At 42.1% G+C, this 16,511-nt stretch overlaps 1 protein-coding gene and 1 pseudogene across 3 annotated transcripts in view; both read left to right on the top strand.

Annotated features, from left to right (window-relative positions):
- Positions 1 to 16,511, top strand: part of SULT6B1 (sulfotransferase family 6B member 1) — a 32,734-nt gene that overhangs the window by 1,074 nt on the left and 15,149 nt on the right. The window contains exons 2-4 of one of the 2 annotated variants that reach the window (XM_025354914.1): positions 10,028 to 10,133; positions 11,107 to 11,219; positions 15,445 to 15,534. In XM_025354914.1, the coding sequence (XP_025210699.1) occupies positions 10,049 to 10,133; positions 11,107 to 11,219; positions 15,445 to 15,534 (288 nt within the window). In that variant the 5' untranslated portion in view covers positions 10,028 to 10,048. Of the gene's footprint in view, positions 1 to 9,934; positions 10,134 to 11,106; positions 11,220 to 15,444; positions 15,535 to 16,511 lie in introns of those variants that run through there. The other variant, XM_025354913.1, reaches the window with a different exon arrangement.
- LOC112605236 lies at positions 5,382 to 6,446 on the top strand (annotated as a pseudogene). Its single transcript, XR_003115380.1, has one exon. The product of XR_003115380.1 is annotated as an oligosaccharyltransferase complex subunit OSTC pseudogene (transcript).

The raw sequence follows: 16,511 nt of genomic DNA, 5'->3' as shown, positions 1-16,511 counted from the left end.
GTAAAGATTTTAGAGAAGGGGTGACAGCTGGAGCTAACTCTGACCATGCCAAGTAAAGGAAGTGCTTCTGCAAGGTGTTCTGTGATTGCCCCAATTTTCCTATCTAACACCCGCCCTCCCACAGTCCAGCCTATGTGGTTCATCTGTGTAACTAAAGCATCATAAATTGTTAAAAATGTGAATGTGTAAACTATGTTGATTTAAAGCATGTCATTGTTACTCAAGATCACTCAGATCTACACAGATCCAGAACTCTAACCTCTTCCACTATATCAACCTCTCTAGTATCCTCTTAAAGTCTGGGCTTTGCACATTCTCTTGATCTCTCTCCTCTATAGAAACTGTCTCTGGCTTGAACCTCGGTTCTATTTAACAATATACATTTGACTTTCTCTCAAACTTTTTTCAGAAGCTCCCTTTCTGCATTATGTTGCTTTTTATTTTGTCTGTTATTGTTTTCACTGTCATTAACTATTTTTCTCAAAACTTTCAGCACTCTACCCCTATACCACCGAAGTTCCCTTTTCCCCTCCAACTGACACATTCACAATCTTTTTTCTTTTTCTTCTTTTCCTAATCATCAGCTTCTTGTTCCTTCTTCTTCTTCGGGGTCTTACTCTGTCACCAGGCTAGAGTGCAGTGGCACAATCAGTGCTCACTGCAGCCTTGACCTCCCAGGCTCAAGTAATCCTACCCCCGCCCCCAGCCTCCCAAGTAACTGAGACTACAGATACTCACCACCACACCGGGCTAATTAAAAAAAAAAAAAAAAATTGTAGAGACAGGGTTTCCCTGTGTTGCCCAGGCTAGTCTCCAACTTCTGGGCTCAAGTGATCCTCCCTCTTTGGCCTCCCAAGTGTTAGAAATACAGCTGTGAGCCACTGTGTCTGCCCTTCTTTTTTTTTTTTTTTTCTTTTTTTTTTTTTTTTTTAATGAGATGGAGTCTCGCTCTGTTGCCCAGGCTGTAGTGCAGTGGCTCAATCTTGGCTCACTGCAACCTCCGCCTCCAGAGTTCAAGCGATTCTCCTGCCTCAGTCTCCCGAGTAGCTGGGACTACAGGTGCATGCCACCACGCCTGGCTAATTTTTTGCATTTTTAGTAAGATGGGGTTTCACCATGTTAGCCAGGATGGTCTCGATCTCCTGACCTCGTGGTCCTCCCTCCTTGACCTCCCAAAGTGCTGGGATTACAGGCGTGAGCCACCGTGCCCAGCCTGCCCTTCTTCTTTTTAAAAAAAAAAAGAAAGAAAAAAAAAGAATAGTCAAGTACAGTAGTGAGAAGGGGGAAGGAGTAAGTACATCCACAATCTTTAAAGATTCATCCATAATAAATATTTTCTTATTAAAAGCATCCACCATGACTTCCATGAAACACTTCGTTAAAAATCATTTAAGATACTATGCCTTGAGCTTCCAGGCCTGTCTTTGTCCGCTTCGGCTGCTATAACCAAATGCCATAAACTGATGGCTTATAATCAACAGAAATTTGTTTCTTATGATTCTAAAGACTGGGAAGTCCAAAATCAGGGTGCCACAAGATTCAACATGTGGTAAAGACCAACTTTCTGGTTTCTGAGATGGTGCCTTCTCACTGTGTCCTCACATGGTACAAGGGGCAAGGGCCTCTCTGGTGCCTCTTTTAAAACATTAATCCTTGGCCAGGCAAGTGGCTCACACCTGTAATTGCAACACTTTGGGAGGCCAAGGTAGTGGGCTCACCTGAGGTCAGGAGTTTGAGAGCAGTCCAGACAACACGGTGAAACCCCATCTCTACTAAAACCATAAAAATTAGCTGGGCGTGGTGGCACACACCTGTAGTCCCAGCTATGCAGGAGGCTGAGGCAGGAGAATTGCTTGAACTCAGGAGGCAGAAATTGCAGCCTGGACGACATAGTGAGACTCCATCTCAAAATAAATAAATAAATAAATAAAATGACACTAATACCATTCATGAGGGCAGAGCCCTCATGACCTAATCACTTCCCAAAGGCCCTGCCTCCTAATGCCATCACTGGGGATTTCAACATATGAATTTAGGGAAAACAAAAACTTTCAGACCATATAGCAAGGCTCCACTCCATTGGTTTGAAGTACCAGAATATCAGTGTTAAGAGCACCAGGATGACAAAGTAAAATGAAAAAGCCATTGGGGCTGGGTGCAGTGGCTCACACCGGTAATCCCAGCACTTTGGCAGGCCAAGGCGGGCAGATCACCTGAGGTCAGGAGTTGGAGACCAGCCTGGCCAACAAGGAGAAACCCCATCTCCACTAAAAATACAAAAATTAGCTGGATGAGGTGGAGCACGCCGGTAATCCCAGCTATTTGGAAGGCTGAGGCAGGAGAATTGCTTGAACCTAGGAGGCAGAGGTTACAGTGAGCCAAGATCACACCACTGCACTCCAGGCTGGGTGACAGAATGAGACTCCATGTCAAAAAAGGAAGGAAGGAAGGAAAGAAGGAAGGAAGGAAAGAAGGAAGGAAGGAAAGAAGGAAGGAAGGAAAGAAGGAAGGAAGGAAAGAAGGAAGGAAGGAAGGAAGGAAGGAAGGAAGGAAGGAAGGAAGGAAGGAGAAAGAAGAAAAGAAAAGGGCGTTGGAATGGTTCAGATTGAAAAAAAAAAAGAGGGGAAGAAAGCTTAAAGAAATGGTAACAAGCTTTACCAACTTGGGCCTGGCAGAGTGGCTCCTGCAAAGAACAGTGGCAAGAAGAAAATGGACCATTCTGCCATCAATGATGTGATGACCCAAGAATACACCGACATTCACAAGCGCGTGTATGGAGTGGGCTTCAAGAAGTATGTCCCTCAGACACTCAAAGAGATCTGGAAATTTTGCCATGAAGGAGATGGGAACTCCAGATGTGTGCATTGATACCAGGCTCAATAAAGTTGTATTTGCCAAAGGAATAAGGAATGTCCTGTACCGTATCCGCTTGCAGTTGTCCAGAGGATGTAACGAGGATGAAGATTCACCAAATAAGCTCCGTACTTTAATTACCTATGTACCTGTTACCACTTTCAAAAATCTACAGACAGTCGATCAGGCATGGTGGCTCATGCCTGTAACTCCAGCACTTTGGGAAGCCAAGACGGGCGGATCACCTGAGGTCAGGAGTTCAAGACCAGCTTGGCCTGTATGGTGAAACCCCATCTCTACTAAAAATACAAAAAATTAGCCGAGATCACACCACTGCACTCCAGCCTGGGTGACAGAGAAAGGCTTTATCTTGGAAAAAAAAATCTACAGAGAGTCAATGTGGATGAGAACTAACCACTGGATATTCAACTACATCAATTATAGTTATAAAATTGCCTTCACAAAAAAAAAAACAGAAATTGTAAGAAAGACTGAAATAATTGTATTAAAATGTTATGATTTCTGTGGGAAAATATATATAAACTAATAACGGTATTGCACAAAGCTTGACATCTCCATAAATGTTTCTTATACACTCTGAACCCCACTATAGATTTCACAAACACATTTTGAGATAAGACACATTTTGGCCACAAGGTTTAGAGCAGGAAAAGTGTAGACTCCAGTAGAAACTTTTACCAAGGGTCCTTTAGCGACAGTGCCTTCCTGGTCCTAGCCTGGTTTACTAATTCTGACAGAGGAATGCAAATGACGAGAAAGATGTGATAGTTCTCTCCAAAGCACAGAAGCAAGCTAAAATCCCAGTCTTCTGTAATGGCCTTAGGGACCTCCACTTTAACGAATATGTACTAGGTTTGCTGTACATTCTCCCATCTTCACCTTAAAGCCTAGACATTTCTTTTCACATTTTCTCTTTCTTCTTCTCCTCCTCCTCCTCCTCCTCCTCCTCCTCCTCCTCCTCCTCCTCCTCCTCCTCCTCCTCCTCCTCCTCCTCCTTCTTCTTCTTCTTCTTCTTCTTCTTCTTCTTCTTCTTCTTCTTCTTCTTCTTCTTCTTCTTCTTCTGTATATGTCTATAAACTGGAAAAAACAAAGGAAAAGAAGGTAAAAGGGCATGGTGTCTTCAATGCCAAGGAAATAAACTTTATTTTATTATTATTATTTTTTGAGACAGAGTCTCACTCTATTACCCAGGCTGGATTGCAGTGGCACAATCTCAGCTCACTACAACCCCTGCCTCGCGGGTTCAAGTGATTCTCATGCCTCGACCTCCCAGGTAGTTGGGACTACAGGCATGCACCACCACACTCGGCTAATTTTTTTTTTTTTTTTTTTAAGTAGAGACAGAGTTTCACCATGTTGGCCAGGCTGGTCTCAAACTCCTGAGCTCAAGCAGTCTGACTGCCTCAGCCTCCTGAAGTGCTGGTATTACAGGCATGAGCCACCACACCCAGCTAGAAAGAAACTTTAAATAAGCCTCCCATGCAGCTGCCTCTGGGGCATGAGCCAGGCCACAGCTGGCAAAGCCTGACAGGTCAGCAGTAATTTATCTCCAATATGGGTAAGACACAAGGAGTTGAATAGGAAGCTAGGACTTCATATAACATGAGACCCACCGGCACTCATAGGTATGACAGTACAAATATATCACACGATACAGGTTATTCTATAATTTTTCATGCTATTTCCCTCCATTATGCTTTCCAGACAACTAAGTGTTGAGTATGTAGAATTGTAAGGTTAACAGGTTGACCTAAGCCTAGGCAAACTAAGAATCAGAGTTCACATTACCAATCCCAAAGAGCCTCCTAAATCCTCCTATAATTACAGGCATTAGTGTCGGAACAAGATCCAACCCATTGTCTTTTTAAGTGTTTTACCCACTAAGAAGCAAGCCAACAACAACCATGTTTGAATCAACGTCTTAAATTCTACCTGACCAGAGGGAAACAGACTCTTTGTAATGTAAGGATAATCTCACTAAGCAGATTGGCAAGGAGTTCAGTCCTGCTCCTCTTTTCTTTTTTGGGGAGGGAAAATCGTAAATACACCTTCACAACTACAGCTAATATCGCATTATTATGTAAGGCAAGAAGGCCTTCAAGTGGGAGTGATGTATAGACATATAAAAATACTAAGATATTCAGATATTCTGATTTTACCTTTTCACATACTGCTTCTTTAAAAAATAAATATTCACCTACATAATGAAACCCAGATACCAGTGCCTAGCTAGGAACCCTCTCTGGTCAGTTCTTTTCCCTCTGTAAAATGCAGATAAAAAACTACTCTCGCACATCCACCACCTGCCTCTCACTTTCTGTTGACATATAGAATTTCCTCAATTCCAAGATGTACTTGTTTCCATATGTTTACATTTCAGAAATACGAATGCATCTTACAATTGATATATGTATATACATATACACACAGAGAGAGAGTGAGAGAGAGAGAGAGAGAATATAGTGTTTGTCCCAAAATGCTGTTATTAAATAAAATGTTTGGTTTCCGGGTGGCGCGTGGGGCTTGAGGCTGAGAATGGCCCTCGCTGCCACCAACATGGAGACCTTGTACCGTGTCCCATTCTTAGTGCTCGAATGTCCCAACCTGAAGCTGAAGAAGCCGCCCTAGTTGCACATGCCGTCGGCCATGACTGTGTATGCTCTGGTGGTGGTGTCTTACTTCCTCATTACCGGAGGAATAATTTATGATGTTATTGTTGAACCTCCAAGTGTTGGCTCTATGACTGATGAACATGGGCATCAGAGGCCGGTAGCTTTCTTGGCCTACAGAGTAAATGGACAATATATTATGGAAGGACTTGCATCCAGCTTCCTATTTACAATGGGAGGTTTAGGTTTCATAATCCTGGACCGATCGAATGCACCAAATATCCCAAAACTCAATAGATTTCTTCTTCTGTTCATTGGATTCGTCTGTGTCCTACTGAGTTTTTTCATGGCTAGAGTATTCATGAGAATGAAACTGCCGGGCTATCTGATGGGTTAGAGTGCCTTTGAGAAGAAATCAGTGGATACTGGATTTGCTCCTGTCAATGAAGTTTTAAAGGCTGTACCAATCCTCCAGTATGACATGTGGAAAAGAATGAAGAGCAGCAGTAAAAGAAATATCTAGTGAAAAAACAGGAAGCGTATTGAAGCTTGCATTAGAATTTCTTCTTGGTATTAAAGAGACAAGTTTATCACAGTATTTTTTTTTCCCTGCTGACCTATTGCTATACCAACAATGTTGAGTGGCATTTTCTTTTTAGTTTTTCATTTCTTAAAGAAAATATACTCCATATCTACAACTATAATATCAAATAAAGTGATTGTTTTTTACAACCCCCTTAACATTTTTTGGAGATGACATTTCTGATTTTTCAGAAATTAACATAAAATCCAGAAGCAAGATTCCATAAGCTGAGAACTGTGGACAGCTGATCAGCTTTACCTGTGGTGCTTTGCCTTTAACTAGAGTGTGTGATGGTAGATTATTTCAGATATGTATGTAAGACTGTTTCCTGAACAATAAGATGAATGAAAGGAGCAGAAATAAATACTTTTTCTAATTAATAAAAAAAAAAAAATGTTTTAGTGATGCAGGTTTTTTCTTGGCTGCTTAGCCAGCCAGAAACCTCTAAGACTGGCAACTCCCCTGCCCAGGCCGTGGGCCCACTGCAGGAGGCACGCAGCCCACCCAGCTGCACTTCGCTTGCGCTCCCACCCAGATCCAGTGCTTGCGGCGGGATCCACACTCAGCCCACAGCTGGGCCAGCCATGCCACAACCTGCTTCCACCTTGGGCAATGGTGTCTGGATGAGGGGAACATGGTGACACCCAAACAGGGATGTCAGCAACCCCAACCCCCAGAGGGAGTGTTATAGCATGCGAACAGCTCTTTTAGTCCCATTGTCCCACTCCAGCCTGCTGCTCCTGGGCTGGCCTGGCCCTGCCACTCCTTCCTTCATGTGGGGTGGCTGCCTTACACCAGTGGAGGGCGGGGGATACAGTATTACAGCTTTTTTTGTACCCACCTTCAGGCTAAGGAGGACTACCTGCCTTAGGGGGGTGGACCACCCTCTTTGAGTCCCCTCTCTAGCTGTTCCGTTGCTCAATAAAACTCTTCTTTGCCCTTCTCACTCTTCAGTTTACAGCATAACCTCATTCTTCTTGGATGCAGGACGAGAACTTGGGATCCTTCAAATGTGGGTACAAAAAAGGCTGTAACACTGTGGCCCTCCACCTGCTGCTCGTGCCTGCAGCCACCCCACACAATGGAAAGCAGCAGCCAGGCTGGGCCAGCCCTGGAGCCATGGGCCTGAGTAGACAGGGGACTGAATGAGCTGTAACACAGGCAGGCTGAGGCACCAGGCCAAGCCGGGCCTAGGCGGGGATGTGCCATCCTGTGTCACTGGAACCCAGGATATTTATTGCCCTTGTGGTCATAAAAATCTCTCTCCGCAGAAAATAAGATTTTTTTTTTTTTTTGCAGTGAAAAATTCCCATGACCTTGTTTCTCATAGCAGGTAAAGAAGCACCAAAGAAATCACTGGCACTAAGAATTAAACCTGTGCCCTCTGAGATCTCATTGTAAGTGTCTTTCTGCCTGAACTTAGCTGTCCTGCCTGTGTTCCGATCCTAGCCCCTCCAAAGCCTGACTCTGCAACTGTAACCAGGAGCTTTTAAAATATTTTTTAATCACTCACTTTCTTTTCCTGCCCTCTTACCCCTTCATTCCCTCCCTCTCTAGACATTCTCCTCTGGCAATGCATGTTTATCTAATTGTTTTCTTGGTTAAAAAATTCCAGAAGCTAATCTTGAAACAAACCAGATGCAGAGCCCCAACTGCAGAATCCTCGTGCTTAAGGGGAGTCACAACATTGTCTCCACTACCATTGGGCTGAAATCAAGATAATGCCAACCAGACCTCCAAACAGGCAATTACCCAAGATAGCCATTGAAACAAGACATACGGACCCTGCATCCTGTACCACTCCCACATGTCTGCCATGCATTTCCCCCTTTAAAAACCTATGGTCAATTTTAAAATGTAAGGTGGTACTTTAGAACACTAGTTCACCATCTTCTCTGTTTGCTGGCTCTCCGATTAAAACCTGCTTTTTCTCCCACCAACCCTCACCTCTTGTCCTCTAGAAGTCACTTAGCCCCTGTGGCCCCAATTAACCTAACTGCAAAAGGTAGCAAAGCAACACCCGTTTCATAAGGCTGTTAGGAAATTACATCAAATCATTCCTGTAATCTTAGCAATTTGGAAGGGGATGTGGTACATGCAAGTACTCAATAATGTTAGCTATCCTTTTAACTGATATATGAATGATGGTACAGCCAGGTAACTAAGCATAACTAGAAGTCATCTTCTTAACTGGTTAACATTGGTTAAGAGAAAGGTAAATACAGTGAAAAAAATTACGTTAGAAAAATGGAAGAAGGGTAAGAAGAAAGATGTGGGGAAGAGAATGGGAGAGAAATAAGAAGAAATATATAGTCTATGTTTATAGATATTTGACTTATCAAGAGGCCAAAACGTAAATTTTGACCCAGAAAATGTACCAGATAGGATATAGGCTAAACTGCTATAACTTTTGAGTAATTATAATTGTAATTGTTGAGACTCCAATAATTCAGTGGCTCAAACAAGATGAACAATTATGCTCTTTCACATACAGGTCAGAAGGAGGCCTGTTATACAGTGTGAGTCGTGGGAGGGTGGCTCTGTTTCTCAAGGCCATCTGGTGAGCCAGATTTCCTCAGTGCTGCTTTCCTCCGAATTAGCAAATCTGACTTGCCAACACAGTATCTGCCTTCCAGGTATGGGGAAGGGACTAAAGAAGATTGGAGAGCCATCAGCTTCCTGTTTTAGCCACAGGGCCACACCAAGCTGCTGGGAGATGGGAAGTATGAGCCAACTTACCCAAAAGAAAAAGACTGCTACAGAAAGACTCTATCCTAGGAAATGTGCCAGGGAGAAGCAACTTCCCCAGCATGCACATTAAGAGACACAATGACATAGTCTGACCTTCTGGGGGCGCTACACTAGAAAAGGGAAGAAAGCCTCAGATGGGCATGGGTACAGCTTCCTAAACACACTGCACATGCTTACCTCCCGAGGGTAAGGAGGGCAGCCCACTCTAAGGGAAGAATCATGGGAAAGGGGTGTGAGATGCCGGAAGTGGGCCAGCCTATGAAGGCCTAGCATCAAGGTTAAACATTGCACTTGCTCTTCAAGTCACCCACTTGGGTCTCTTCTGAGTGTACTTTCCTTTCTTTCCTGCTCTAAAGCTTTTAGTAAATTTCCACTCCTGCTCTGAAACTTGCATCAGTCTCTTTTTCTGCCTTATACCCTCAGTCAGTTCTTTCTTCTGAGGAGGCAAGAATTGAGGTTGCTACAGACCCATATGGGATAACTCAGATACATTTCCACTGTTAACAACTTTACATAAACTTTTAGAGATATATTATCATTAGCTCAGAGTAACACAACTAGTAAATGGTAGAGTCAAGGTTCGAACTCAGGTCTTTAGACTTGTAAATCTATTGAGCCAGTAAATGAGAGTGCCCCAGACTGCCCCCAAATTTGGTCTCTTTTCCACCCCACCAAATTACCTCACAATCCCATTGCTTCCTTTCACACCACATAGGATATGTGTAAAAATGTATCAACCCAGGAGATAACTGAGATTTCATTCTGTGAATTTCTAATAGAAAAACTGCGTGCCTGATTCAATACCTATTTGTTAGATATTTAATATATATTTTCTTCTATTAGGATATCCCATTCTTACTTTCACTGGGCAGATTGCCTAAATGGTTATGTAATCAACCCGTGGGGTAATATTCCCTGATCATCAGCCTGTTTTGCACCTGTGGTTTAGCTTTTGCCAGGAGGATATGCAAAAGTTGAGGGAGGGTGGATGAGAATTAAATGATTTCTTTTTCATGTGCCTGGGAGGAGCCCTTTATTCCAGCCCCTGCCCAACTCCATTAAAAGCAATCACTCCCCCTGGACAGCCACAGAGCAGGTTCATTTGCAGGGAGCTACCATGGCTGATAAATCCAAATTTATTGAGTACATTGATGAAGCTTTAGAAAAATCTAAAGAAACTGCACTTTCTCGCTTATTTTTCACCTATCAGGGGATTCCTTACCCCATCACCATGTGCACCTCAGAAACTTTCCAAGCGCTGGACACTTTCGAAGCCAGACATGATGACATCGTGCTAGCATCTTATCCAAAGTGCGGTAAATAACAAGTCATCTCCTACAAGCACACTTCTCATAGTGAGTAGGTTGGGGACGGTGTGAGACAAAGGTGGGACGAAAGCGGTTCCTCATTGCAGGAATCTGACTGAGCGTCAGTGAGGAGGAGGGCCACCGTGGTTAAGTACGCAGGTTATATAATCAGTAGATAGAATTGCTAGATTAAAAAACCCCAGTGTCTGAAGGAAGAGCTCTGTGCAGAAAGGCCATTATGGAGGATGGAGAGCGGAAGGGGATGGTCGATGGGCCTGGAAGGGAGTTGCATGAATGTGGGAAAGTCCAGTTGGCAAGAAGCAGTCACAGTAGCAGTGGTTTTGTCTTGATTTCTGGCTGGACAAAAGCACAGTCACTTCTGTACTTTACATGATGATTTCCATGTTACAAATTATTTTTCAGGATCAAATACTGCTCCGTCAGTTTCTCCAATCACTTTTACAAAGATCTTTCATCAATGGAAAATAAAACTTGAAGAATCTAAATTATCCTGCTTTTTACCATTTCCTTTTGATTCCTTTTACTGTTGTTTATTAAAGCCAACCTCATTTAAAATGTTTTTTTCTTAACTGATGCTGTGTTTTCCTAAAATCAAAATATAGATTCCTGTAGAATATATGTATTAATTTAATGTAAAATAATATAAATAACTTAAAATAAACTTTCTATAACACAACATTGTTCTATAAGAAACATATTCTAGATTCAAAATGAAGCATTGTCCCTTGTTAAAGGAGACATCTGAGAAATAAGTTGAATTTTATACTAATTATAGGTAAATGCTGTTTTCCATCAAACCATTTCTTTCCATAGCCCAAGTTATTTCAAACACAGAAGAACTAAATATACACATCAGGGAATGGTTGTAGATTTTAATTTTTATCATGTATATGCTAAAATAACGTGCTTTTGTTACATCAAGACTCCGTAATGAGTTTTTATTCTCTGATTTTTCTGATAGGTTCAAACTGGATTCTCCACATTGTCCATGAATTAATATTTGCTGTTTCTAAAAAAAAGTATGAATATCCAGAATTCCCAGTTCTTGAATGTGGGGATTCAGAAAAATATCAGGTTAGTACAAACAGCCTTTAACTTTACAGCAAATTATCATAGAAAGATTTCTTCCAGTTTGGGGATTCTTTAGTTTTCAGTTTAGAAAGTGCAATACTAATAATTATCACAATTTACTGTGTGCCTACCGTATCTTCAGCACTGTTCAGGTATCATCTTATTTTTTGCAAAATAACCTTATTACCATTTCACAAAAGATAGAACTGCTAGGGACTTGCCCAATGTCAAGGGACTAATAAATGATAGAGCCAAGATTTGAACCCGTTTTCTAGTTTGAGCTTTTAACAACTATACTGTATAGCCAGCCTGTTTTTGTTCTTTTTATTTTAAGTAGGGGGAAAGTAAGCTGAGAAACCTCAGGAAATGAACAGAAAAGCCTCATCTCTGAAGACGTGGACCTGTGCAGGATGCTAGTAGGAATCACCAGGCTTTTCCTAGTAAGGCATGATTTTTTTTTTTTTGAAATGGAGTCTCACTTCATTGCCCAGGCTGTAGTGCAGTGGTATGATCATGGCTCACTGCAGCCTTGACCTCCTGGGCTCAAGCGATCCTCCTGCTTCACCCTACTGAGTAGTTGGGACTACAGGCACATGCCAGTACACCTGGCTAATTTTTTTAAATTTTTTTTGTAGAGACAGGGTTTCATTTCGTTGCCAGGCTGGTAATGAACTCCTGGGCTCCAGTGATCCTCCCATCTTGGCCTCCCAAAGTGCTGAGATTATGGGCATGAGCCACCGCTCCCAGTGATTTTTGATTTCCCTATCTCAGTTATGATTCGTGTGTGTGTAAGGGATGGGAAGAAATCAAGCATTAGCTAAGAGAATAAGCCACTGATGTGTGTGAAGGGGATAACAGGTCACCCTAGCTGTTATTACTTACCTTCCCAATACAACTAACTGGGACTTGGGTGTGAGATAGGATGTTCTACTCGCTGCCCAGGGAAGGCAAGAAAGGAGTGGGAGGAGGATCTGCCTCAGGACTTCAGTGCTTGGACAGAAAAAGGACATGGAAGACAGCCCCTCCCCACTCCTAGACACACCAGAATGCAGCTGGGAAGGGAAGGCTGTATTCAAGGGGGAACCACAGTCTCAGTAAAACTTTCAGAAATGTTCGCCACCAAGACTCCCAACAGGCAGACAGGACTCAGTTACTAAGATAAAGCCACTGGATTGGGACTTAGGGAACAGCTTCTTGAAGGTGACTGAGACAGTGGCATGATGACAAATACAAACTTGAAAGTTGGAACCTAGATGGAAGGAAGTCCATTTCCATGGATTAGGCCAAAGTAGCACAAAAATACATGGTAAAGGAGATAGGTGTTCAGGGACTCGGAGGAGAGTGGTTTGGAGGTAAGTGCCGAGTCCTGCATCTGGTCAGCAACAACAGACCAGAGCAAACCTGGACCAAAGCAAACCTGATGAAGGCTCAGCCAAGATGGGCCCAGGAACATAGGATGGGCCAACAGGGGCAGTAAGAAGCTTTGTCCTAGGTAGAAAATAAGGAAAAGCCCCATAGACTTCCCCTGCCCAGGTCTTTGCATAACCTTTTACTAAGGAGAGTGTTTAACATCACCTTTAGAAATTATGCCAACATGTATCCAGATTTCAATTTCTCTGTCTGTTTCTCTCTTTTTTTTTGAAATGGAGTCTCACTCTAACTCAGGCTGGAGTGCAATGGTGCGATGTCCTCTCACTGCAACCTCCACCTCCTGGGTTCAAGCGATTCTCCTGCCTCAGCCTCTCGAGTAGCTGGGATTACAGGTGTGCACCACCACGCCTGGCTAATTTTTTGTATTTTTAGTAGAGACAGGGTTTCATCACATTGGACAGGCTACTCTCGAACTCCTGACCTCAAGTGATCCACCCCCCACAGTCTCCTAAAGTGCTGGGATTACAGGCGTGAGCCACCACGCTTGGCCAATATGCCCTTTATTTTTAAATGGAAATCAGTGAAATGAATGTCACTTAACGATTATTTGCTTTACAGAGATCTTTTCTGGAATACATATTTTTCCTTATATAAGGTATCTAGAGAACTTTTCTGGAATATATATTTTTCCTTAAATAAGGTATCTAGTCTTTGCTCACACTTGGGCTGTATTATACATTTTAATGAACATAGTAGTATATATTATGTAACTATCTAATTTTATTACAGTTGACTTCCATTTTTCCCTTGGGTGCTTTTCTAATCCTTTTAGTAACTTTACCATTTCTCATATGTCTGTACATGATTTTTGGCCATGAAGTTTCATGGAAACCACACTCTATAACTTAATCTGAAAATAATCACCTGTGCAATTTTGCACAAAGTGCTTAAAACCTCAAAGCCTGTTCTTAATCTCTAAAATAGGGGTTACAATATCTACCTGAGAGGATTGTTGTGAATGAGTATGAATGAGTATGAAAATGCTTCAAATGTTTAAAAGTACAGTTTGATGTAAATGAGATTTTACACTGCTAGTCACCACTTGGTCCCATATCATTGATTTAAAGTGTGTTTTATTTTTTAAATTTCATTTTTTGTCCCCTTGCTTGAGTTGAGATCTCCACTAAGTTTTTTTTTTTTTTTTCTTTTTTTAGGTGGAGTCTCACTGTGTTGCCCAGGCTGGAGTGCAGTGGCGCTATCTCAGCTCACAGCAACCTCCGCCTCCCGGGTTCAAGTGATTCTCATGCCTCAGCCTCCTGAGTAGCTGGGACTACAGGCAAACGCCGCCATGTCCAGCTAATTTTTTGTATTTTTAGTTGAGACGGGGTTTCACCATGTTGGTCAGGATACCCAGCCTCCGCTAAGTTTTTACAGAACAATTGGCTACAAACATCTGAATATCCTTTTATCACTTACAGTGAGTAGTTATATTGTAGCTGCGACCAAGCAGTGAGTGACCTCTACAGATGTGGGACTAAAAACTTGAAGCCTTACTTCCCTGTATAACATATACTAATGGTCTGATTGTAAGTGAAAACCCTTAATCCTGGCAGATTAAATAGGTAATTTTATCTTCAAAATTATCTATAGAAATAGATTACAAAAAAAGAATCAATCACCTTAGTCCATATACTGACAATATACTTCTCTCATAAAACATTTCTCAGACATTTAAGTACTCTGCACTTTCAGGTTCCATTGAGATATTTTATTGCCTAGAGTTTTAGCTGGTTAAACAGAAAGATTTAAATGTTAAAAATGGATTTGCAGGAACTGTGGAAAGACTTCACTATTTCTGTTAAAGACCTTGAATATAGAAGAGATCCAAATTAAGTGAAAGTGTATATTTCTTTCTTTCTTTTTTTTTTTTTTGAGACGGAGTCCCGCTTTGTCGCCCAGGCTGGAGTGCAGTGGCGCAATCTCGGCTCACTACAAGTTCTGCCTCCCAGGTTTACACCATTGTCCTTCCTCAGCCTCCTGAGTAGCTGGGACTACAGGTGCCCACCACCACGCCCGGCTAATTTTTTATGTTTTTAGTAGAAATGGGGTTTCACCATGTTAGCTAGGATGGTCTCCATCTCGTGACCTCGTGATCCGCCCACCTCGGCCTCCCAAAGTGCTGGGATTACAGGCGTGGGTCACTGCGCCCGGCTGAAAGTGTATATTTCAGATTATGAGCGGTCTTGAACAAAATGGATTTGATATGATCGTGGGAAAAGGTAATTTTTTTAAAAAATTACAAAAATGATTGGGAAATGGTAAGCAGGGTACAACAAAGAAATTCAAGAATATTTTAATTATTTGTTTATCTATGATTCTTCATTCCTCATCTCCACAAAGTAAGAAAACAGAAATAAAGAAAAATTGGCCAGGTGTGGTGGCTTATGCCTGTAATCCCAGCACTTTGGGAGGCTGAGGCGAGCGGATCCCCTGAGGTAAGGAGTTTCAGACCAGCCTGGCCAACATGGCGAAACCCTGTCTCTACTAAAAACACAAAAATTAGCTGGTCGTGGTGGTGGATACCTGTAATCCCAGCTACTTGGGAGGCTGAGAAAGGAGAATTGCTTGAACCTGGAAGGTGGAGGTTGCAGTGAGCTGAGATCGCACCACTGTACTCCAGCCTGGGCGACAGAGTGAGACTCTGTTTCAAAAAAAAGAAAGAAAGAAAAATTGGAGGAGGAGGAGAAGATATAGTGACAGTAGTGCTGGAAACTGTCATTTAGATACCAAACCCAGCAATGATTCAACACACACACATGCGCGTGCACATTTTCACCTTTTTGTGTATATTTTTAAGAGAATGAAAGGCTTTCCATCACCAAGGATTTTGGCAACTCACCTCCACTATGACAAATTACCTGGGTCTATCTTCAAGAATAAAGCCAAGGTGAGTGTCCTTTCCTACTGATAATTCTTTGAAATTTCTATGTATAGATATTAGTTTTTGGAAGTATAACATGAGTTTGTTCCTCCTTATAGAAGCTTAGTAAATGAAGTGTGACATTTAATTTGTTTCTTTCTTTCTTGACGTATATTTGCTATAGTTGCAGTCAAATCAAATGCATTTTCAACAAGGATATAAAACATATGCATAGAATAAAATGTATTTTATAATCTGTTTTACAGTGAATAATTTTCCGAATCCCGCTAGAATATTTAGAGTGTTTCAAACACACACACACAAAAATACAATCTAGTAAAACGAGGGGAAAAAATTGTTCCTTTGTTTCTTTCAGGTGAGCACTATTTACCTGAGGCCTAAAACTATTTTTTTTTTTTTTTTTTTTTGAGATGGAGTCTCGCTCTGTCGCCCAGGCTGGAGTGCAGTGGCCGGATCTCAGCTCACTGCAAGCTCCGCCTCCCGGGTTTACGCCATTCTCCTGCCTCAGCCTCCCGAGTAGCTGGGACTACAGGCGCCCGCCACCTCGCCCGGCTAGTTTTTTGTATTTTTAGTAGAGACGGGGTTTCACCATGTTAGCCAGGATGGTCTCGATCTCCTGACCTTGTGATCCGCCTGTCTCGGCCTCCCAAAGTGCTGGGATTACAGGCTTGAGCCACCGCGCCCGGCCCTAAAACTATTTTTTCAAATATATTTAAAAATTTTATAGAGACAACGTCTCACTATGTTGCCCAGGCTGGCCTTGAACTCCTGGCCTTGAGGGATCCTTCTGCCACCAAGGCCTCCCAAAGTGGTGAGATGACAGGCATGAGCCACCATGCCTGGCTAAAACTATTTTATTTTTGAATTTCACATATAGTAACAAACTTTACAGCATGCATACAGAACTATATGTGCTTTGGCTGTTCTTACAATTTGTTTTTGTTTTTTTTTTTTTTTTTTTTTTTTTTTTTTTTTTTTTTTTT

The sequence above is a fragment of the Theropithecus gelada genome, chromosome 13, assembly GCF_003255815.1.
Source record: "Theropithecus gelada isolate Dixy chromosome 13, Tgel_1.0, whole genome shotgun sequence".
Lineage (NCBI taxonomy): Eukaryota > Metazoa > Chordata > Mammalia > Primates > Cercopithecidae > Theropithecus > Theropithecus gelada.
The sequence above is the reverse complement of the archived record's forward strand: the minus strand, read 5'-3'. Positions and strand labels throughout refer to the sequence as shown.